The sequence below is a fragment of the Scyliorhinus torazame genome, chromosome 5 (assembly GCF_047496885.1).
Source record: "Scyliorhinus torazame isolate Kashiwa2021f chromosome 5, sScyTor2.1, whole genome shotgun sequence".
Classification (NCBI taxonomy): Eukaryota; Metazoa; Chordata; class Chondrichthyes; order Carcharhiniformes; family Scyliorhinidae; genus Scyliorhinus; species Scyliorhinus torazame.
In genome coordinates, this window is record NC_092711.1 from 146,295,707 (window position 1) to 146,320,648 (window position 24,942).

The 24,942-nt window shown below is 45.5% G+C and overlaps 1 protein-coding gene across 1 annotated transcript; it reads left to right on the top strand.

Annotated features, from left to right (window-relative positions):
* The first annotated feature begins 844 nt into the window (after positions 1 to 844).
* LOC140421948 (uncharacterized) lies at positions 845 to 11,955 on the top strand. Its single transcript, XM_072506942.1, has 2 exons — positions 845 to 1,252; positions 5,444 to 11,955. Exon 2 carries the CDS (start codon positions 5,799 to 5,801, stop codon positions 6,666 to 6,668), a length of 870 nt encoding a protein of 289 aa, XP_072363043.1. The 5' UTR covers positions 845 to 1,252; positions 5,444 to 5,798; the 3' UTR covers positions 6,669 to 11,955.
* The last annotated feature ends 12,987 nt before the right edge of the window (positions 11,956 to 24,942 follow it).

The window sequence follows — 24,942 nt, forward strand, 5'->3', positions numbered from 1 at the left end:
AGAAATCCAGAGACTACCAACACTCTGAGGGAAGAGATGACTGGAATTATATAACGTAGCTACAGTACAATAGTACACTACTGAAATAATAATAAATATACTTCATTATAGAACCATAAACAATATATCTAATATGTACCATATAACAACACTGGACATATCTCTGTCAGATATTAATTTACTGACCCCTTAAATGTCATCATCTCCTGGGGAAACCAGCCCTTTAATTGTGAACTTTAGGAAATACACCATTTTTTTAGCCAAATAAATAAATGTGTCAAGCTGAGGGAGCAAAGGATGTCAATGTCTTTGAGAGAGAGAGACCTGGGCCAAGCTATCCAGAGTCTGCACCCTCCCTGGATTCACTTCCTTTCCCTTCAGTTGCTGCAAGTGACCAATTGAAGGTCAGAATGAGAAAAGAAATGGAAAGGGGAGAAAAGAAAGTGTTTTACTCCCAGATGTTGGAGACAGGAGGAGGTTTAATTCAACTTCAGCTTTGTGACATCATAAAGTACCCTGACTAAATCAGCCAATAGGAATTACTCTATCCGCGGTGTCGTCACCGGGTTCAAGTGCGCGAACGCAGGAGCCCCGCCCCCACCCGTTCAACCCCCTCCCTCCTCAAGAGAAATTTTCCAGGCTCCAGCCAGAGCGAGAAGCCGCTCGGTGACCTCAACCCTGCCTGAGACTGCGCATGTCTAAGGGAGAGTGGGAGCTGCGGATGTGCAGGGGAGCTCACCTCCTGACCTTCCTGCTGAGGCATTGGCCAATGGGAACAGTTACGCGACCGGAAGGACTCGTGTCCTTCAGCCAATCAGAGTGCGGGGTTGGTGTGACTGAGCTTCACTCCGGCGGAAACTTCCTCCTGGGCCTTCATCAAACAAACCTCCAGACGCCGCTGGTTCTCCAGCATTCTGCAACTTACATCAGCAGTGGCAGAAATGATCACCCCCGCCCCCGGCATGAGCTTTACACGTCTGGAGGGGGAAATACCAGGGGCCGAGTTAACGGAAGAACTCAAACTCTTCCGTAAAATGTGTAGTGAATGAAGTATCTCTGATCAGGGAGGCATCAAACCTCCACTTTTTCGACCTGGGGTGAACCCTCGAGCAGAACCTCCAGAAAAGCGGGGCGGGGGGGGGGGGGGGGGCGCATTTAAGATGTTCCCTGTGGTGCAAGCGGACACCAGGTCGTCCTCGGCACGAAGAAGTCGGCGATTCTAGTCTGACATTGCTGTGGGACTGGAAAGAAGGTAAAATCTCCACCCCTCGGGTGCAAAGTTCCCCAAATATCCACATAATCCACCTCTTCACAAGCCGAGACCAACGCCCGAGCCTGGTAACCGGGAGCTTATCCACCAGAGGATATAAGTGGCCGTTGAAGTGACCAACCACAAAAGACTTAGTCAAAGCTAACTGCAAAATCCACAAAACCCTTCACAATGAACTCTGGGGAGTCATTCGGGGATCCATAAACATTCATTATTGAAACAACATCTCCATGCACCAACCCTCTGATGATCACATATCTACCTCCTTTATCCTTGGTGCAGGTTTCAACCTCAAAAGGGATATTTTTATTAATAAGGATTGCCACACCTCTGCTACTTGATGACAAAGAGGCAAAAAAAAATCCTCCCCACCCAATCCGGCCTCAATTTAAAGTGTTCCTCATCATAGAATCCCTTTCAGAAGGATGCCTTTCAGCCCATCGATTCCGCACCTGCCTTTGAAAGAGCACCCTACCGAGGCCCATGCCTCCACCCTATCACTGTCACCCAGTAACCCTACCTAACCCATTTGAACTTGAACGGGCTTTTTTGCATGTCCAATCCACCTAACTTGCACATCTTTGCCCTGTAGGAGGAAACTGGAGAACCCAGAGAAAATCCACACAGACACGAGGAGAAGGTGCAAACCAGGCAGTCACTCGAGGCCCAAATTCAACTTATATCTCTGGCGCTGCAAGGCATCTGCGCTAACCACTGTGCCACCTTGCCGCAACAAATGAGTTTAAGCTAGATGAGTTTCCTGCAATAAAGCTATGTCGATTTTCTCCTTACGAAAGGAGAGGATCTTATTCCTTCTGATAGGGTGATGGATGCCCTGTACATTGCCTGAGAAAATTTGCAGATTAACTGCCACCATTAGTTAGGCGACAGAGAGAACAGGAACAGATTTTCACACCACAATCGGGCGGGCGTCATTAACCCCCTCCTCCAACTCACTTTACACCACAGGCACCAAGGTATCCCCAAACTGCTCCTTTCACAGACAAAAAGCTCCTTTCAGCTCCATTCACTGTACCAGAGTAGGGTAAAGTCAACAACACATAAACCAACCCATAATAACAAAAATACAAAAGAATCACGACCACAATAGATCAAAGGGAACTTTTCTCAATAAGACTGAGGACCCGGAGGGTTATCCCCACGGCCAGACTGTTGTTACCCTCAGGATACCTTCTCTAAATTGAGGAGAGGAAAAGGAGGGCCAACAAGGGAATGGAGATCGAATGTCCCTCCTACATTTTAGACCCACCCGTGAAGACCTGCATCCATCACCACCCACCCTTCGGCAATGGCACCACTCGGTTCCGCCATGATTAACACTCGGATAATAGAAGAAAGACTACAGATATTAAGCACACGGCACATCTACCATAACTGAGATAAGATAATACGAGTCCCTGGAATACTGAAGGAGAAGAAGACATTCAATTGGCGCTCACAGAATAACAACTCCCTTCAACAGGATAAAAGATAACAATATCAGGCAACAACACCATGATAGCGAAAGAGTCTGGATTAGAGCCTGAGTTAGTCTGAGCTGCAAACCATCCCTCCAAATCCTTGCCCTTTAAAGATTTAGTGAAGACCAAGGCATTAGTTGGATTATCGAAAGACTTGACGGAGTTGTCGGATACAATTTTCAGGGTCGCTGGGTAAAGACCATAAGACATAGGAGTGGAAGTAAGGCCATTCGGCCCATCGAGTCCACTCCACCATTCAATCATGGCTGATTTCAACTCCATTTACCCGCTCTCTCTCCATAGCCCTTAATTCCTCGAGAAATCAAGAATTTATCAACTTCTGTCTTAAAGCCACTCAATGTCCCGGCCTCCACCGCCCTCTGTGGCAATGAATTCCACATACCCACCACTCTCTGGCTGAAGAAATTTCTCCTCATCTCTGTTCTAAAGTGACTCCCTTTTATTCTAAGGCTGTGCCCCCGGGCCCTAGTCTCCCCTGCTAATGGAAACAACTTCCCTACATCCACCCTATCTAAGCCATTCATTATCTTGTAAGTTTCCATTAAATCTCCCCTCAACCTCCTAAACTCCAATGAATATAATCCCAGGATCCTCAGACGTTCATCATATGTTAGGCCTACCATTCCTGGGATCATCCGTGTGAATCTCCGCTGGACCCGCTCCAGTGCCAGTATGTCCTTCCTGAGGTGTGGGGCCCAAAATTGCTCACAGTATTCTAAATGGGGCCTAACTAATGCTTTATAAAGCTTCAGAAGTACATCCCTGCTTTTATATTCCAAGCCTCTTGAGATGAATGACAACATTGCATTTGCTTTCTTAATTACGGACTCAACCTGCAAGTTTACCTTTAGAGAATCCTGGACTCGGACTCCCAAGTCCCTTTGCACTTCAGCATTATGAATTTTGTCACCGTTTAGAAAATAGTCCACGCCTCTATTCTTTTTTCCAAAATGCAAGACCTCGCACTTGCCCACGTTGAATTTCATCAGCCATTTCTTGGACCACTCTCCTAAACTGTCTAAATCTTTCTGCAGCCTCCTCACCTCCTCCATACTACCTGTCTCTCCACCTATCTTCGTATCATCGGCAAACTTAGCCAGAATGCCCCCAGTCCCATCATCTAGATCGTTAATATATAAAGAGAACAGCTGTGGTCCCAACACTGAACCCTGCGGGACACCACTCGTCACCGGTTGCCATTCCGAAAAATAACCTTTTATCCCAACTCTCTGCCTTCTGCCTGACAGCCAATCGTCAATCCATGTTAGTACCTTGCCTCGAATACCATACTTTACTCAGCAGTCTCCCGTGAGGCACCTTATCAAAGGCCTTTTGGAAGTCAAGATAGATAACATCCATTGGCTCTCCTTGGTCTAACCTATTTGTTATCTCTTCAAAGAACTCTAACAGGTTTGTCAGGCACGACGTCCCCTTACTAAATCCATGCTGACTTGTCCTAATCCGACCCTGCACTTCCAAGAATTTAGAAATCTCATCCTTAACATTGGATTCTAGAATCTTGCCAACAACCGAGGTCAGGCTAATTGGCCTATAATTTTCCATCTTTTTCCTTGTTCCCTTCTTGAACAGTGGGGTTACAACAGCGATTTTCCAATCCTCTGGTACTTTCCCTGACTCCAGTGACTGTTGAAACATCATCACCAACGCCTCCACTATTTCTTCAGCTATCTCCTTTAGAACTCTAGGATGTAGCCCATCTGGGCCCGGAGATTTATCAATTTTTAGACCTCTTAGACATAAAGCGACATAATTCACTCCGGAGCCTTGAGTTCCCTTCAACCTTCATCGAAGCCTCGATGCTTCGTTTGTGTGTCTGCCGAAAAGTCCTGGAAGAAGGAAATCCTCACTCCCTCATGGAGCCAGGTCCCACCTCACCTTACCTGTCGCCAGGATCTTCTGGTGATCTTTCAAGTTGTGGAAGTGAATGGTTACAGGCCTGGGATGAAAACTGTCCCTCAGCCTCAAAGACATGATCCGGGGCCCTTTCTAATTTGAAACACCCAGGCTTCACATCCAGCTTGAGAAAACGTGGCAGCCGGTCCTCGAAGAACCTAGCGGGAGCCTTACCCTCCACCCCTTCTGGCAGGCCGACGACTCGGATGTTCTTTCTCTGACCCTCGGTTCTCCAGGAGTCCACCACACCACTCAGCCAGTTTTCCAAGGATTAAATTTTTGCCTCCGCGGAGGAGGCATCTTGCTCAACATTCAGGATTCTCTCCTCGGGATCGTCGACCCTTGGTGTTTTACAGCTCGGCTCATGAGCTCACAGATATTGAGTCAGCACACTCAGCCTCTGGTCAATAACACGGATAATGTCGCTGACATAGGTCGGCCAATCATCCCACAGAATAGACAAGCAGGCTCGATGGGCCGAATGGCCAACTGCAGCTCGTATTTGTTATGATCTCTGTGCCCAGGACAGGAAGCAGTGAGCATGGATCTGTCAATCAACCTGAATCAGCACCTTCAGGAGAATTGGGAGGGTGGATATTAGATACAGCAGAGTGAGAATGGAGGGAGAGTGTGTGGGATGGAGATTTACAGCTTTGGGGAATGAGAGAGGAAAGAATGTTCTCTAGGAACTAGAATTGTCTGTTCTGAGTTTCTATCCTGCACTGACAGTGATGTCTTTTGTAAATTGTTTTTATAGGATATTAGAAGAGGAATTACAGACAGAAATCCCAACCGTCACCACTCAATCTGACTGAGTCTCTCAATTTCTTGGAACTGAACATCACCAGACTTTGAATCCAGAAGGAAAAATGTTTGGCTTTTCTATCGGCTTCAAAAGATTTTAACCATCAGTGTGACTGGAAAAGCACCGAGACACACACACCCGAGTGAGAGTGTTCCAGAGCACTGACTGTGGAAAGAGCTTTAACCAGTTACACAGCCTGAAAAAACATCACACCATTCACAGCGGGGAGAGACCGTACACGTGTTCTCTGTGTGGACGAGGCTTCAACTGATCGTCAAACCTGGAGAAACGCGAGGACACCCGCACCATGAAGAAACCTTGGAAATGCGGGGACTGTGGGAAGGGATTCAAGGCTCCATCTGCACTGGAAACTCATCGACGTATTCACACTGGGGAGAAGCCATTCACCTGCCCTCAGTGTGAGAAGGGATTCACTCAATTATCCGCCCTGCGAAGACATCGACGCATTCACACTGGGGAGAGGCCGTTCACCTGCTCTCAGTGTGAGAAGGGATTGACTACTTTATCGAGCCTTTGGAGACACCAACGAGTTCACACTGGGGAGAGGCCGTTCACCTGCTCTCAGTGTGAGAAGGGATTCACAGAGTTATCGAAACTACGGATACATCAGCGACTTCACACTGGGGAGAGGCTGTTCATCTGCTCTCAGTGTGAGAAAGACTTCACTGAGTTATCAAAACTGCGTATACACCAGCGGGTTCACACTGGGGAGAGGCCATTCACCTGCTCGCAGTGTGGGAAGAGATTCACTCAGTTATCCAGCCTGCGGAAACACCAGCGAGCTCACACTGGGGAGAAGCCATTCACCTGTTCTCAGTGTGAGAAGGGATTCACTCGGTTATCCACCCTGCGGATACATCAGCGAGTTCACACTGGGGAGAGGCCGTTCACCTGCTCTCAATGTGAGAAGGAATTCACTCAGTTATCCAACCTGCAGAGACACCAGCGAGTTCACACTGGGGAGAGGGCATTCAATTGCTCTCAGTGTGTGAAGAGATTCACTACTTCATCAAGCCTGAGGATACACCAGCTTGTTCACACTGAGGAGAGGCCGTTCACCTGCTCTCAGTGCGGGAAGGTATTCGCTCAGTTATCCCACCTGCAGACACACCAGCAAGTTCACACAGGGGAGAAGGAGTTAACCTGCTCTTCGTGAGAGAAGGGATTCAGATATCCATACACTCTGCAGGAACACTAGCGAGTTCACACCTGGAAGAGGCCATTCACCTGCTCTGAGCAGGGGAGACATTCAATGATCTGTCCCAACTACAGAGACACTAGCGAGTTAATTCTGGGGAGAGACTATTTATCTGCTCTCAATGTGGGAGGGGTTTTGTGATTCATCACACCTGTTGTGACTCCAACAAGTTCACAATAAATTACAGATGTTGGTTCCATTGTTATTGTTTCTGCTCTCACTGACATCCAGGAGTGCATTCTGTTCATTCTGACATCTGGTGAATGGTGATGATTGGAGGGTTTCTTTCTGCTGGACTGGCCGGTCTAACACCTCTGCCTCCGGTGGGCTGACCATTTTTGACGCTAGTTGCTATTATCTGGTTCCAAGTTTGACGAGGAGCACAGAATGAAAAGGTGTTTGCACGTTGGAAGATATTTAGTTCCCAAAGCAGCCATGTTGCCATGAAGATGGGCTATGGTGGTTACAGGGTTCTTTTGTCTAATTTATCTGGATGTTTCTCGCAGAAGGAAACTGTCATGGTATGAGGAGCAAGTTGTCTGTGGTAGATTGGGAAATTACAATAAGCATATCACTGAAAGTGGCAACGCAGGTGGATAAGGCAACTAAGAAGGCAGACGGCATGCTTGTCTTCATTGGTCGGGGCATTGAGTATAAAAATTGGCAAGTCATGTTGCAGCTGTACAGAACCTTAGGCCACACGTGGAATATTGCCGACAATTCTGGTCACCAAAAGGATGTGGAGGCTTTGGAGAGAGTACAGAGGAGGTTTACCAGGATGTTGACTGGCCTGGAGGGTATTAGTTATGAGGAGAGGTTGGATAAACTCGGATTGTTTTCACTCCAGCGACAGAGGTTGAGGGAAGACCTGATAAAAGTTGACAAAGTTATGAGTGGCACGGACAGAGTGGATAGTCAGAAGCTTTTTCCCAGGTTGGAAAAGTCAATTACCAGGTGACAGAGGTTTAAGGTGCGAGGGGCAAAGTTTAGAAGAGATGTGCGAGGGAAGATTTTTACACAGAGGGTGGTGAGTGCCTGGAACTCGCTGCGGGAGGAGGTGGTGGAAGCAGGTACGATAGTGACGTTTAAATGGCATCTTGACAAATACATGAATAGGATGGGAATAGATGGATACAGACCCTGGAAGCACAGAAGGTTTTAGTTTAGACAGACATAATGATCCGAGCAGGCTTGGTGGGCCGAAGGGCCTGTTCCTGTGCTGTACTGTCCATTGGTCTTTGCTGTTCTTTGTATGACGATAGACAGGCAACCACTCGCATTTTATTCACATAAAATATAGATTCCTTTCAGAAGCAAAATTTAAACAGCAAAAGTGAAGCTATCGTGGCTAACAAGAAAAGTTAAAGATTCTATTAGATCAATGGAGGAGACAATATAGTCGTGAGCCTGAGGATTGGGAACTTGTTTTAGAATTCAGCAAAGGAGGAACAGGAAACTGATAAAGAGAAAATAGAATATTAGAGCAAACTGGGGAGAACTGGAAAAGCTCCTATAGGAATGTGAAAGGAAAAGATTAGCAAAGACCAATGTGGGTCCATTCCAGGCAGAGACAGGAGAGTTTATAATGGAGAATAAGGAAATGGCAGAGAACTAAACAATGTGTGTCTGTTTCACAGAGGAAGATACAGAAATTGTCCCCAAAACACGAGAGAACCAAGGGACCAGCGAGCACGAGGAACTGAAAGAGATTAGTATTCGTGAAAATGTAGTACTGGAGAAAATAATGTGGTTGAAAGTTAATAAATCCACAAAAGCTGATGCTCTACATCCCAGGGTGTTGAAAGAGGTGGCTGTAGAGAGAGTGGATACATTGGTGATCATCTTTCAAAATTCCATAGATTCTGGAATGGTTCCTGCAGATTGGAAGGTGGTAAATGTAACCCCACTATTTAAGGAGAGAGAGAGAAAACGGGGAACCACAGACCCATTAGCCTGACATCAGTAGGAGGGAAAATGCTACAATCTATTATAAAGGATGTGATAACATACGAATTAGGAGCAGGAGTAGGCCACTCGGCCCCTCGAGCCTGCTCCACCATTCATTAAGTTCCCGACTGATCTGATTGTAACCTCAACTCCACAGAGGCCCCTGAGAAAATAAATCTGAGGAGATAGTAATAATATTCTTTATTATAATCATCTTTATTATTGTCACAAGTAGGCTTACATTAACACTGTAATGAAGTTACTGTGAAAATCCCCTAGTCGCCACACTCCGGCACCTGTTCGGGTACACAGAGGGAGAATCAGAATGTCCAATTCACCTAACAAGCACGCCTTGTGGGAGGAAACCGGAGCACCCGGAGGAAACCCGCACAGACATGGAGAGAACGTGCAGACTCTGCACAGACAGCGACCCAAGCCAGGAATTGAACCAGGTCCCTGGAGCTGTGAAGCAACGGTGCTAACCACTGTGCCTCCATGCCGCTGTGTCAGTTGTGGGGAACAAGAAAATGGCAGAGGAGTTAAACAGATATTTTGCATCAGTCTTTATGGTGGAAGATACTTTGAATATCCCATTAATACTAAAGAATATGGAGGGTGCAATTAAATACCATCACTGGAGAAGTTGTATTGGACAAACTAATGGGGATAAGATAAGTCCCCTGGATGGCTGCATCCTAGGATCCTAAAAGAAATGGCTACAGAGATAGTGGATGCATTGATTGTAATTTTCCAAAATTCCTTGAATTCTGGAGAAGTATCAGAGGATTGGAAAACTGCCAATGTGACAACCCCCGATTCAAAATGGGAGGGAGGCAAAAAACGAGACACTGTAGGACGATTAGCGTAACATTTATTGTTGAAAAAAATGTTGGAATCAATTATTAGAAAGTAATAGCAGCACATTGAGAAAATCATAATCTAATCAAGCAGAGTCAGCATGGCTTTGTGAAAGGGAAACCGTGTCTGACTAATTTATCAGAGTGTTTCGAGGAAGTTTCAACCAGAGTGGATAGAGGGGGACCAGTAGATGTGTTGTATTTAAACTTCCAGAAGGCCTTTGACAAGGTACCTCACAAAACGTTAAGTCATGAGATAAGAACCCATGGTGTTGGCGTGGATAGAGAATTGGCTAATGAGGAGGAAACAACGAGTGGGGGTAAGGGGTTCTTTTTCAGGTTGGTGACGTGTAACCAGTGGGGTTCCACAGGGGTCAGTGCTGGGGCCGCAACTGTGTACAATTTATATTAATGACTTGGAGGAAGGAAGCGAACGTACTGTGCCCAAATTTGCAGACAACACAAAACTAGCTGGAAAGGCAAGTTGCGAGGGGGATACAAACAGTTTGCAAAGAGCTATTGATAGGTTAAGCAAGTGGACAAAATGTTGCCACATGGAGCATAATGTGGGAAAATGTGAAGTTCATTTCGGAAGGGAGAACAAAAGAACAGTATTATTTAAATGGAGAAAAACTACAGAAAGCTGCAGCACAAAGGGACTTGGGGGAACTTGTGCACGAAACACAGAAAGCTAGCAGACAGGTGCAGCAGGTAATCAGGAAGGCTAATGGAATGTTGGCCCTGATTCCAAGGGGGTTGGAGTATAAGAGTCGGGAAGTCTTGCTGCAGCTGAACAGCTGAGAGCAGTTTTGATCCCCTTATGTCAGGAAATATATTATTTCATTGGCGGAGGTTTAGCGAAGGTTCACTAGGATGATCCCAGGTATGGAGGTGTCTGAGGAGCAAAGGTTAAACAGGTTGGGACTCTACTCATTGAAATTTAAAACAATGAGAGGTGATCTCATTGAAACATACAAGATTCTGAAGGAGCCTCTGGGGTAGAGAATTCCAAAAGATTTACAACTTGTCGATCTCTATAGATCAAACCATTGCCCTGTTCTAACACCATATCCCTGTCAGTTTATTTCCCTCAAAAGCCCATCCAATTTCCTTTTGGAAACATTCCAACATCTCTGCTTCTACCCGCATTGTAGGAAGTGGCTTCCAATATTTCCCACTTTCTTAAAATGCAAATGAATCTCAGAGAGCACAGAAAGAGGCCATTCTGTCCATCGTTCCCATGCTAGCTCTTTGAGTGAACTATCTAATTAGTCCCATCGCCCAGCAAGTTTCTTTTTCCACAGAATCTGTCCAGTTCTTGTGAAAGTTACAGTTGAATTTACTTCCTCCAGCATTGTCAGGCAGTGAATTCCAACAACTCGTTCTGTTTTAAATCTAATAATTTCACAATACTCTATGTTTGGATTTTCACAGGGGATTTGAAATAGAGAGAAAGACATGGTTGTTGCACAAAATCAATACTCCGTCTTTATGAGTGATCTTCATGAATGGGCAGAGTGTGAAATACCCAGGTTTGTGGTGCCAAGGTGGCAGTCTGGCAGTGCCAAGGTGCATACGTTCCAGGGACTGGGCTGGGGGACCACCCTGCCCTATCCCTGACCACTCAAGGGGGCCTCCAATGGCCTGGGAACCCCTCAGGTACCGTGACGCCTGGCCCTTGTCTGTGTGGGCCAATACTAATCGGCGTCCATGTGACCGACTGGGGAGTCGCTTAAATCAAGGGAGACCTTTAGATAGGGGGTCCTTCCCGTTAACGGGATGGAGATTGTCCTTAATCCGGGCAATGGGAATAGGCCGGTTAAATCAGAAACCGATTGGCGCTTGGTGCCCAATTTCGGACTCTCCTGCGATCTAACTGGCGCACTTGGATTTGCGCCTGCGCATCGTGGCCATTAGATTGTGCCCTCATTCTCATTTGCTGTAAAAATGTCAAAGGTTAATTGCTGTGTCTAAAGAAAGTGCAATGAGGATAAATGTACTGACAAGAGAGACCTTCAAGCTCTGATTAGCCTCAACATTTGAAACTGTCTGAATAAGGGATTGTATAGAATCAGATAAAGCGACAGTATGAAACAGTTCTATTGTATTCCTGTCTAAGATAATGAGAGGTGGTGTCAGCAATTGGGGATCCAATTAAATTAATCTAGTGTCCAAATTGACCAGTTATCATGTTACAACAGACCCAACTCTGACGTGAGATATTGGTCACTTTGGGGATAAAAGTAGAGGTTCTGAAGGTCTTCCTTGCTGGCCAAGTACTGAAGACTCCCGAGGCCGAGTTCCAAGGAAATTACTGTCAAAGAAGGAGCCAGAGAGGGTTACGCTTCTACAGACTGATCACCCACATGAAGTTGTAAAAGTCAATGTCTTAATGTTATTCAGTAAACCTTTTTGATTTAATAAACTTATTTTTAAATTTACTATCCAGAGAATTCTGCCTTTGTCTTAATTGGTTAAAGTCTGGTCTGAACCAAAGTGAATTTATTAAATGGTAAGTTGGGGGTGGCTTAAATCAATTGCGTTCCAGATAACAACATCAGGTAACATAAACCTTCAATTTAAAAATAATTACAGCACCTGTCACACCCACAGGATGTCCCAAAGTGCTTTCCAGCCAATTAAGTACTTTTGAAGTGTAGTCACTGCTGTAATGTAGGAAACGCAGTAGCCAATTTACACACAGCAAGATCTCACACACAGCAATGTGATAATGAGCAGATGATCTGTTTTTATTGATATTGATTGAGGATAAATATTGACCGGGACACCGGGGATAACTCCCCTGCTCTTCTTCAAAATAGTGGCTGTCGGAACCTTTACACCCACCTGAGAGGGGCAGACAGGGCCTCAGTTTAACATCTTATTTGAAAGAAGGCTGTTCTGACAGTGCAGCATTCCCTCAGTGCTGGGACGAGGAATGTTGGAACTGGTTTTTGTCCACAGGTCCCCGACTGGGATTTGATCCCATAACCTTCTGACAGGTGAGAGAGCTGCCCACTGAGTCACGGCTCATGCGATAGACAATACAAAGTTAGAAAGGGAAAGTTACCCTTTAAATCCTCCACCCTTTGCCTCCAGTGCCTAAATCTAATAATAAACCCCCCAGTATAAATAACATGTTTGACTGACAAATGTTGAAGTGTTGATTTAGAGACACAAGTTTTAACTTCCCATTTGAGCCTCGGGCACTTCTCTGTGTCTATTGCTCATGTCAATGACAGGCAGGAGACGGAGCTGTGGGCTGAATTGGATTGGATTGGATTTGTTTATTGTCACGTGTACTGAGGTACAATGAAAAGTATTTTTCTGCGAGCAGCTCAACAGATCATTAAGTACATGGGAAGAAAAGGGAAGAAAAGAAAATACATAATAGGGCAACACAAAGTATACGATGTAACTGCATAAGCACCAGCATCGGATGAAGCATACAGGGTGTAGTGTTAATGAGGTCAGTCCATAAGAGGGTCATTTAGGAGTCTGGTAACAGCGGGGAAGAAGCTGTTTTTGAGTCTGTTCGTGCGTTTTCTCAGACTTCTGTATCTCCTGCCCGATTTAGCTGAGAATAACGAGGCCTGCACACCAGTTGGGAAACTGCCATGGGTGTCGCACTAATAGAGAGACAGGAAGGTACTGGAGGATTGACCGGGAAATGGGCCTCCAACCAATTGTTATATCGATCACTCGGAGCTAAAGAGAAACCCGTCTCTTTAAATACATATACAGGGAAGAGGCTGCAATGAATCTGTCCCTTTTAACCTGCACAAAAACAGGAGGCTCAGATTCACAGGCTGCAGGAGGAGTCCATTCAGCCCATCGTGCCCCTGCTATCTCTTTGAAAGGTCTCGCCCATTCATCCAACTGTTCTGCCCTTTCCCCACAGCCCTGCAAATTCTTCCCTTTCAAGTATTTATTCTTTGGAACGATACCATTGAATCTGCTTTCAGGCAGATCAGAACAACTCGCTGTGTCAAAAAGTAAAACAAAATCTCATCTTCCCCACTGGCTCCTTTGCCAATTACCTCAGAGGGACTCACTTTCTGTGAAAGAGCCTGTCAACCCCTCTCACCCACTTTCCCTAAAATGCATCAATCTAATGAAAAGTCCAGAAAAATCAAATATTTTTCCTGATACAAGTTTATTAATGAAACCGAACATGGTTTAAAAAAAGCAGAAAGTGACTTGAGGATCAAAGACAACCAGAGTAAAAGGATGTTCACAATGTTCTGGACCCAAATGGTTTATTTTTGGCTCCTCTGTACCCTGTTCCTGTGACGTCCGCTTTGGGAACCGGGGCACATTCAGCCTGTTTGAGGATCGATGAGTATGGAAGCTTTACGTGTTTAGGTTTGGTGATGTCAGTACATTGTAGTCACTAAAAAGAGTGGTGATTCCATGGAGAATAGCTGGAGTCAGCCCTCAGTATCAGTTAGACATCACCTCATTAACATGTTTGTATAATTAAAAAATTGTACTGTACGTAAGCTCGGTGATGAAATGTCTTCAGTGGCATGTCTCTTTAAGTGTTGAATACTGTACTGTAGCTTTAAGAATAAACAAAACTGGTGTTAAGGTCAGGAAGGGGTCAGATTACCAGCTATTCCCGGACACCCTGTTTGATACAAGTTTTAGTTCATCGTTCGAAGAGGCTTCAAGCTGATTGCCTCAATTTGTTGTGGGGAAGCTGGTAACACTTTTCCCATTGGTCAAGAGTCAGAAATATTTGATGAAAAAGTTTTCGTTTTGATCAACAGCTGCACAGATTCGGGTTCAATGTCACAAAGTTATCTTCAAAAAGGTCTATTCAGTAACTGGAGTCCATGCTGACTGTAGAACAATCCAGTCAGTCCAATTCCCCCTCGATGTCCCTGTTCCCCTGCAAGTTTATTTCCTTCCAGTGCCCATCAATTTCATTTTGAAATTGGTCGTTACCTCCAATTCCTCCACCCTCATGGGCAGTGAGTTCCAGGTCATTACCACTCGCTGTGTAAAAATATTCTCTCTCACATCCCCCTGAAACACGTACCCCAAACCTGAAATCTGTGTCCCCCTCATCCTTGTCCCATCAGTTAATGGGAACAGCTATTCTTTATCCACCTTACCTAACTCTATCATAACCTTGTCCACCTCTATCAAATCTCCCCTCAACCTCCTTTGCTCCAAGGCGAACAACCCCAGCCTGACATCGACAATCAAGAATAAACAAACAGAATATGTTAATACCTGGGATCAGATGGGAATGTTTGATTGTCCTGGACAGAAAGGAATTAGAATAACTCACCTTGGGTATAGTTACCTGGAATGTAACAAACTGGTGTCCACCTATATTCCAGTGAGATTCAGGGACTTGTAGATGAGATGAATAAGTTGCCTTTTTCTTGATAATATTTTGATCATTTGCCTCTGAAACCTTAAAAGGAAAACCAGGGATGGGATTCTCCGTCCCGCTGCACCAGTTGTATATCCGCCACCCCCGCTGGCAGCGGGATTCTCCGACCTGCCAGCCGGCCAATGGGATTTCCCATTGTGGGCAACCCCGCTACGTTAGGAAATTCCCGGGCTTCGGTGCACTGCCGGTGCAAAGGAGAATCCCGACAGTGGAGAATCCAGCTCTATGCTTAAAATCCGAGATGCTGCCTGACATATCATGTGCATAAAGAGAGACATAAGCTAAGCTATTGGGACAACAGTCCTGTGAAGTTTTGATAAGATTGTGTGACATGTTGAGGGACAACGATCTCAACCTGTATAGAGACATGGTCACTCAACAAAGACACCAAAATGACTGAATCTATGTCTGTTTAAGAGAGATGCCCTTGAATAAAAAGAGTGATCTGATAGTGTACAGAAAATTTGCACCTCATTATCCCTGAAGACCCACCGAAGCCACATTGTGGGCCACACAGACAAAATTCAAAGAGAGCTATACAAAAGCCATCTGCATTTCATATCCCAGGCTGTCCAACAGGAGTCTGTTTGTCTGCTGAGACAAAGAGCCCCACAGCCTTCCTTTCAATTCTTAATGGCTGAGCCATTCAACAATCTCGGGGTACCAGATGAGGGATACAGGTCCTGGAGAGATGAGGGTGATGTGACATGGCCTCTGGTTTGTGAAACCAGTAATATTGCCTTGCTGTACTGCACAGTCTCAGTCTGCCGTTTTAACATTGATCCAGCAGCATCACATACAAAGGGCCTCTAGCCCAGATTGCACATCTGGCTCCATCTACACTGCCTCTGCTGGTCATTCTGTATCATCGGCAACAAGACTGATTCATCTCCAATCTCATTGTGTGAATTCAACACCACTCTGCTGCCACCTCTGCTGGGTCTCGTTGAATTTGGTCTCCCTTCTGCCAGATAGCTCCTTTTGTTCAAGTTCAAAGTGATTAATTGTGGGGGACAGAGATTCGTAGTTGGAGAGGGAGAAGGATGTTGGCTGATGACTTTGACAGGGAGGGGCAACATTTGAGGGACTCTCGATTCTACCAATTCCATAACTTTCTGATGGATCATGGAGATCCCACGATTTTCAGCATAGAATCACAGAATACTCACATCACAGAAGGAGACCATTCGGCCCATTGTGTCTGTCACCGCTCAGTAAGAGCGGCTCAGCTAGCGCCACTCCCTTGCCTTTCCCCCATAACCCTGCAAATTCTTTCCCTTGATAGCATTTACCCAATTCCCCCTTGAAAACCGTGATTGAATCTGCCTCCACCACACTCTCATCAGAACCTTCCAGATCCTCACCCATCGCTCTTTAAAAACGGTTTCCCTCATGTGGCCTTTGGTTCCTTTATCAATTTGAGTGTCAATGTGTGCGTGACTTTAAGGAGAAGCTGAATAAGTCCATGAAAGAGAAAGGAACAGAGGGATTTGCAGATTAAAAAAAGACTTGTATTTATATAACACCTTTCAGGGCCACTGGAATTCTCGAGGCATTTTGTTGCCAATGATGTACTTTCTGAGGTGTAGTCACTGTTGTGATGTAAATTTAGGCACAACCGGATAGGAACATAGGAACAGGAGTAGGCCAGTCAGCCCTTCGAGCCTGCTGTCCCATTATATAAGATCATGGCTCATCTGGTTGTGATCTCAACTCCACTTTCCTGTTTCACCCCATAACCCTTGTCTCCTCTGTTAATAATATGTCCAACTCTGCCCTGAATATATTCAATGACCCAGTGCCCACTCCTCTCTGCGGAAGAGAATTCCACAGACTAAAGACCCTCTGCGAGAAAAACATTCTCCTCAATCTGAATGGTGGACCTCATATTGATAAACTGTGTCCCCTGGTTCTAGTCTCTCCCAAAATTGGAAACATCCTCCTGATTTCTCCCCTATCAAATCCCTTCAGGATTGTAAATGTTTCATTAAGATCACCTCTCCTTCATCTAAAGTCTGCCCAACATGTTCAACCTTTCTTCATAAGAGAGGCCCCTCATCCCAGGAATGAGTCACGTGAATTTTCTCTGAACTGCAGCTAACACAATTATATCTTTGTTTTTCAAACAAGGTGAAGATGCAGTGCACAATATTCCAGATGTGGTCTAACCAAGGCCCTGCACAGCTGTAGCTTCTATTTCCCCTTGTGAGAAACACTGATATTCCAATTGCTTTCCTAATCACTTGCTGTACCTGCACACCAACTTTTTGTGATTCCTATACCAGGACACCCAGATCCCCCTGTAACACTGAATATTGTAATCTCTCTCCATTTAAATAGGATACTGCTTCTCTATTCCTCCTGCCTTATACTCCATCTGCAAATTTTTCACACTCATTTCTGTACCCTGCAACCTATCGACAATTAACAAAACCCCAGAAAGAGCAGTGTGATAATGAGCAGAAGATCTGTTTTTGTGCTGTTGTTCATGATTGAGGGATAAATATTGACCAGAACACCGGGACAATTCCCCTGCTCATCTCAAAAATAACAACATGCGGTCTTTTAAATCTAACCAAGCAGGTAAACTGGGCCTCAGTAACATCTCATCTGAAGAATGGTAACACCAACACAGCAGCACTCCCTCAGTATTGCACTGCAGTGTCAGCCCTGAGTGTAGTTCTCCAGTCCTGAATGGGGGCATGAGCCCAGAACCTTGGAACTCAGAAGTTGGAGTGTAACCCACTGAGCCCTGACTGACAGTGAAGGTGAATAAGACTGGGAGGAACCATGTGTGAAGCATCAAAGCCATAACATACCAGGTGGCCTGAATGGCATGTTTCTTCAATATCTATTCTATGTCATTTCAATCAATGAAACATTTCAGACTTGGAATTGTCAAATCCACACCTGGGATTTGTTTGGGTGCGATGCTGAACGTGAACTGTTTTGTAAAATAATTTCAGCTGGGAGTCCCTGAATAAATAAGGAGAGGTCACAAACAGCAGTTCTTAAAGATACACTGTTAACCCAGCAAATCAGAGTTCCAACTATCCCACATCAAGGAAATGATGCAGGGAGTTCAATGCAAATCTGGTTCATTGGACTTGAATCCAGAGCATTAAACTACAGCCCAGTTACAGTGGTCTCTAACATCAGCAAAAACGAGCCCCAACCTTTCAAATGAATAAGGTTTGGTCCTGAACAGCAGCAGAAACCTTCTCCCTCTTAACCAATAAATCTCTGTCACCCACACACTCCCTATTAATTGTGACACTAATTCATCCCACTATGTTATTTTGCTTTTCCCCAATTCTCCTCCCCTAAAGGTGCTGACTCTCGGGTTCAGTTTCACATTCACCCAATGCCCTTCCCAATATGTCATCTCGGTATCTAAATCTTTACACCTGAAGTTAAGAAACTGTTTTGCTAAGAGGGGCGTCACAATCAAATCCAGTGACCACCCATATGTACGTTGTGTCAGAGTGACACTTTTAATTCCAATCCAGGAGACTAGGATCCGGATGAGCAATGGCGACCGGGCCTCCCACAATGCCCCACGCTGGGTAAACCACTCTATCCGCCGCACGGACGGGCAGCCCGGTACTGAACGTCCAAGGGAGAGGGGCAGCTGCGCATGTGCTGGATACTGCTAATCCCATTGGCCAAATTGTCCGCGTTCCAAGAGTCAAAAGTTCTTCCAGCGCCACGTCACATCGTTCCCCATGGTTTTCAGGCAGCCGGCAACCAATGGAAAATATTGGAGGACCGGAAGGACTCTGGTCCTCCAGGCAATCAGAGCGCGGGCTTTGTTTGAACGATGATTGACCTTCACACAGACTGAAACCTCATTCTGTCTCCAACATCTGTGAGTAAAATACTTTATTTTCTCTCCTTTTCATTCATTTTCTGATTCTGACCTTCAATCGGTGATTTGCAGCAATTGAAGGGGTAGAAAGGGAATCTAGCCTGTATATTAACCACATTTTTTGAGGCAGAACATTTTTTTTAGGGGCAGCCCGGTAGCATAGTGGTTAGTACAGTTGCTTCACAGCTCGAGGGTCCCAGGTTCGATTCCCAGCTTGGGTTGCTGTCTGTGCGGAGTCTGCACGTTCTCCCCGTGTCTGCGTGGGTTTCCTCTGGGTGCTCCGGTTTCCTTCCACAGTCCAAAGATGCAGAATCATAGAATTTACAGTGCAGAAGGAGGCCCTTCGGCCCATCGAGTCTGCATCGGCCCTTGGAAAGGGCACCCTACCTAAGCCCACTCCTCCACCCTATCCCCGTAACCGCATCAACCCTTTGTGGACACCATGGGCAATTTATCATGGCCAATCCACCTAACCTGCATATCTTTGGACTGTTGGAGGAAACCCACGCAGACACGGAGAGAACATGCAGACTCTGCACCGACAGTGACCCAAGCCAGGAATCGAACCTGGGACTCTGGAGCGGTGAAGCAATTGTGCTAACAACTGTGGTACCATGCTGCCGTGTGGGTTAGGTGGATTGGCCATGCTAAATTGCCCTTAGTGTCTAAAAAGATTAAGTGGGGGTTACTGGGTGACAGTTACAGGGACAGAGTAGAGACGTGGGCTTGAGTAGGGTGCTCTATGTAAGGGCCGGTGCAGACTCAATGGGCCAAATGGCCTCCTTCTGCACGGTAGATTCTATAGTTTTTAGTCCAGTAATATAGACATATATCTGTCTGGCAGCCTGCATTTAAATTTTCATGTTTCTGTGTCCAGGACAGGAAGCAGTGAGCAGGGATCTGTCACTCAGCCTGAATCAGCACCTTCAGGAGAATTGGGAGGGTGAATATTAGATACAGCAGAGTGAGAATGGAGGGAGAGTTTGTGGGACGGAGATTTACAGCTTTTGGGGAATGAGAGAGGAAAGAATGTTCCAGAGAAACTAGAATTATCTGTTCTGACTCTCGATCCTGTACTGAAAGTGATAACTTTTGTACATTGTTTTTCCAGGATATTAGAACAGGAAGATTTACAGACAGAAATCTCAAATGTCATGTCTCGATCTGATAAGATTCACTCGTTTCCTTGAGACCGGAATATCATCGGCCTTTGAAGGCGGGAAGGAGAAATGTTTTCTGTTCTGTCTGCTTCAAAAGATTTTAATCATCAGTGTGACTGGAAAAGCACCAAGACACACACACCCGAGTGAGAGTGTTCCAGTTCACTGACTGTGGAAAGAGCTTTAACTAATTAAAAAGCAGAAGAAATTTATCACATTCTTCACAGCGGGGAGAGACCGTACATGTGTTCTGTGAGTGGATGACATTTGAACTGATTGTCCAACCTGCAGAGTCACAAATGCATCCACATCATGAAGAAACCATGCAAATGTGGTGGCTGGGAAGGGCTTCAGATCTCCATCTGTGCTGGAAACTCATCGTCGCATTCACACCGGAGAGAGGCCGCTCACCTGCTCTCTATGTGGGAAGGGATTCACAGCGCCATCTAAGCTGGAGATTTTTTGCCTCAATCACACTGGGGAAAGGCCGTTCACCTGTCCTGAATGTGGGAAGTAATCAGTCATTCATCCAACTTACCGACACACTGACGAGTTCATACTGGGGAGAGGCTCTTCACCTGCATTGAGTGTGGAAAAGAATTCAATCGGTCAACTTATCTACAGATACACAAGCGAGTTCACAGGTGAGAGGCCATTCACCTGCTCCAGTTGTGGGAAGAGATTTAGGAATTCTTCCAACTTAGTGACACATCAGCGGGTGCACACTGGGCGAGGCCATCCGTCTGCTCTGAGTGTGGGAAGAGATTCAGTGAGGCACCGGCCCTGCGGACACCAGCGAGTTCACACTGGGGAGGGGCCATTCACCTGCTCCATGTGTAAGCAGTGATTCACTCAGTCATCTAGCCTGCTTGTACACCAGGTCACTCACACGAATGAAAGACCCTTTAAATGCTCGGAATGTGGGAAGGGCTTCAAAAATGCTGCAGTTCTGAGGGTCCACCAGCGTATTCACACCGAGAACAAACCGTTTAGCCGCTCTCACGGCGCAAAGAGATTTAAAATGTCGTCCGGCATTCTGAGACATCGGGCGAGTTCACACCGGGGAGAGCCTGTTCACCTGCACTGAGTGTGGGAAGGGATTCACTCACTCACACCACCTGCTGACACACCACGAGTTCACAAGTGATGACAATGGTTGGATTCAGATGCGCTTCTGCTTTCAATTGGAGAGACTGGAGCTGATGGAATTTCTCTCTTTAGTATGTGGGTTTATGAGGGTAGAGAATGGAGCCACTCGGAACCAGGCCATGCTGGCTCTGTGTAGAGCAAACCAGTCAGTTCTATTTCCCCATTCTATCCCTATACCCCTGCAGGTTTATTTCCCTAAAGTACTGATCCAAATTCCATTTATAACCATCCTGTCATCTAGGCTTCTCCCGGCCTCATAGGAAATGGGTTCCAGCTCATTACCACTCGGTTTAAATGCACACGAAGCTCAGAGTGCACAGGAGGCCATTCTGCCCAACCAGCTCATGCTTTGGCCGAGCTATCCAATTAAAACCATCACCCTGCAATTTTCCTGTCCTTTCAAGAATCTGTCCAGTTCCCTTTTGAAAGACAACAGTTGAAACTGCTTCTTGCGCTGTTTTCAGGCGCACATTCCAAATCACAACAACTCGCTGTGTTTTGAATCAAATCATTCAGGACACAGTGTTTGGATTTTCACAAGAGTTTTCAAAATGGTGTCAAATATATGGGTATCACAGAAATTGAAGATTGAATTTTTATTAATCATCTTGATGAAGGAATTGAGTGTAATATATCTAAATTCCTGGACAATTGAAAATTTTGCACAGGACGTCCTAAAATGTTTCACAGCCAATGAAGTGTAATCACCGTTGTAATTTAGCAAACTGTATGTAGGCTTCGGTAATCAATTTTAGTTTTAAAAATCAATCATTTTAATAATGTATTCGCTGTCATAAAGAACAAGGTCAAGGAAGATAACATAGATGTATGTATTTTAAAAAATAACATTGTTCCTAAAAGTTCCGAGAAACAGCAGAGCCACCAGACATTATTTAAACTAAGAGAATATTTCCTTATTTTAATAAACTGCATGACATCATATTCTGTCAAAGTCTGTGTCAAGAATAAGGCTCATTGCTGAATCTACTCAAGATTAGTAAGAAAGAAAGCTATTGTTTTCTACAAATTGTCTTTTTGAACCAGCGGATCTTATATTAACCAAATGTGTTAATTGAAGACTAGTGTATTAATTAACTACTAGTCAACTCATCACCGCTCGTGGCTGTGCAGCCTCTATTGTGCCTGTAATGAAGCAGGATGGGACTATATGCATTTACGGAGATTTTAAAACTACCATCAATCTGGTTTTATGTGCGGATCAATACCTGCCACTGTTGATTGAGGTTTTGTTCACCGGCCTAGCAGGAGGACAGAAATTCAGTAAAATTGACCTTTCGCAGGCTGACCTGTAAATGAATGTTGAGGCTGAATCTCCACATTTGCTCACCATTCTAACAGAAGGCAGCTAGGCATTCTAACAGAAGGCAGATGGAGGGTATAATGGAGGATCCATGACCAATGAATGTAACACAGTTAAGATCATTCGTTGGGTTAATTAACCGATATGAGGAATTTGATTCAAAACCCTGCTTAAACCATGACCTAATTAGTTGTGCATAATACAAGCATAGCAATGGACACCAGAGTGTGAAAAAGCACATCAGTCAGTTAAAGAAACACTGAAGTACTCAGGAGCATTGGTCCATTTCAACCCAAAGTTACCACCACAACTTACCAATGATGTCTCGCCGTACGGTGTTGGGATGGTGGTGTCACACATACCACCTTCAGGGGAAGAAAGACCAATAGCTTTTGTCACATACCTTAACAAGTGCTGAATCAGATTACGCCCAGTTGGAGGAGGAGGCACTGAGTATTATTTATGGTGCGAGAAGATTTCACCAATATCTCTGTGGTCGTCACTTCACATTGCTAACGGCCCACAGGCCCTTAACTATTTTGGGCCACAAAAGGTTTTCCTTCATTGGCAGCAAGGAGACTTCAACCATGATGTTACACATTGACTTTGCAGGGCCATACGAGGGGCACATGTTGATGGTTGTCATAGATACGCATTCCAAATGGCTTGAGGTGGTTCTAATGAAATCAACAACTGCAGAACAAGCCATCGAAAATCCCGATGCGATTCTCCTGCCAGATTTGGGAAACCAGAACAAATTGTGAGTGATAACGGTCCACAATTCACAGCTCAGGAGTTTGAGAACTATCTAAAGATGAGTGGTATCCAACACACAAAATCAGCACCTTACCACCCATCCACAAATGGTTCAGCTGAAAGGTTTGTCCAGTCCTTGAAGATGCACTGAAAATCTTCAAGGTCCAAGGTTCATCAAATTGCCGTCTAAACAGTTTCTTGGCGACATCTCGCAACACCACACACACGGCCACTCAGAGTTCCCCAGCTTTACTACGACTGAAGAGGAAACTGAGAACAACATCTGATCAACATTTCCCCTGGAGACGTCTGAGACAGTGGAACACAATCAGCAGTCACAAACCTGAAGAAGAGAAGGGAATCCCAAAAGGTGCTTTTTTTGGACAAGAAGAGCCGGTTTTGGTGTGCAGCTGCACCACCAGCGAGAAGAGGGTCCCTGTAACTGTGTTGTCTGAAACTGGCCCTGTCTCCTACACTGTGCAAACTGAAGATGAGCGAGTGTGGAGACGACACAGATCAGTTGTTAATGACACCCATCAATGTGCCAGTACCATGTGTGCTAGGACTACCTCAGGATGAACCGCCATCCATACTACCTGATCATGTGACTGCGACTTCTGGTCAATCCGCAGAAACCGAGATTGCTGAAGAACCAATTGCTGCTCCTAATCTTCTGTCTGCAAAAGAGACTATAACACCTTCCAGGGGAGAGTCATCTTCTGAAGACCAGGAGAGGACATCCAAGGGCAAGAAAAACCAAATCCCTTCAGTGAGCAGCCAACCAGTGCAGAATAGACACTCGCCAGATTGTCTTTCCTACTGACTGTATAATTCTTTGCCTGCCCTTGTGTATATGTTTTGATGATGATGCAAATGTAGTTTTTTTGATTTGATTTGATTTATTATTGTCACATGTATTAGGATAAAGTGAAAAGTATTGTTCCTTGCATGCAGTACAAACAATGCATACCGTAAATAGGGAAGGAAGGAGAGACTGCAGAATATAATGTTCCAGCTATAGCAAGGTGTAGAGAAAAGATCAACTTAATACAGTGATTGAGGATTTCTGAACCGGCCGAATTTTAGAGGGGTCAGTTCTATTCAGTTTTGTCCCGGGTGCTCAGAGGCTCACTGAAGGGGCCGAATTGTAGGGCAGCCCAATTTTGTGTAGCAGCAAACACCAAAAGGTTCAGAAGTGTAAATAGTATGTGGGATCAGCCAAACATGACCTCCGAAAAAGAGGAAAGAGAAAGGGAAGTGGAATGAGTCGGGTTATGGGATAAATACATTCTGCATCCCACAACCAAACTGTGGAGCAGGCTCCCCTCAATAAGTTCACAGCTCGGAGATAGTGGCAGCTATGGACGCGGAGAAGGCCTTTGACCGAGTAGAGTGGGAGTACCTCTGGGAGGTGCTGCGTAGGATTGGGTTCGGGGTAGGGTTTATCAATTGGGTTAAGCTCCTTTACAGAGCCCCGATGGCGAGTGTAGTGACGAACCGGCGGAGGTCGGAGTACTTTCGACTGTACCGAGGGACGAGGCAGGGGTGCCCCCGTCCCCCCTGTTGTTCGCATTGGTAATCGAACCATTGGCCATGTCATTGAGGGAGTCTAATAAATGGAGGGGGGTGGTCCGAGGGGGTGAAGAGCATCGGGTGTTGCTATATGCGATGACCTGTTGCTGTACGTGGCGGATCCAATGGAGGGGATGGTGGAGGTCATGCAGACTCTAAGGGAGTTTGGGGAGTTTTCGGGCTATAAGCTCAATG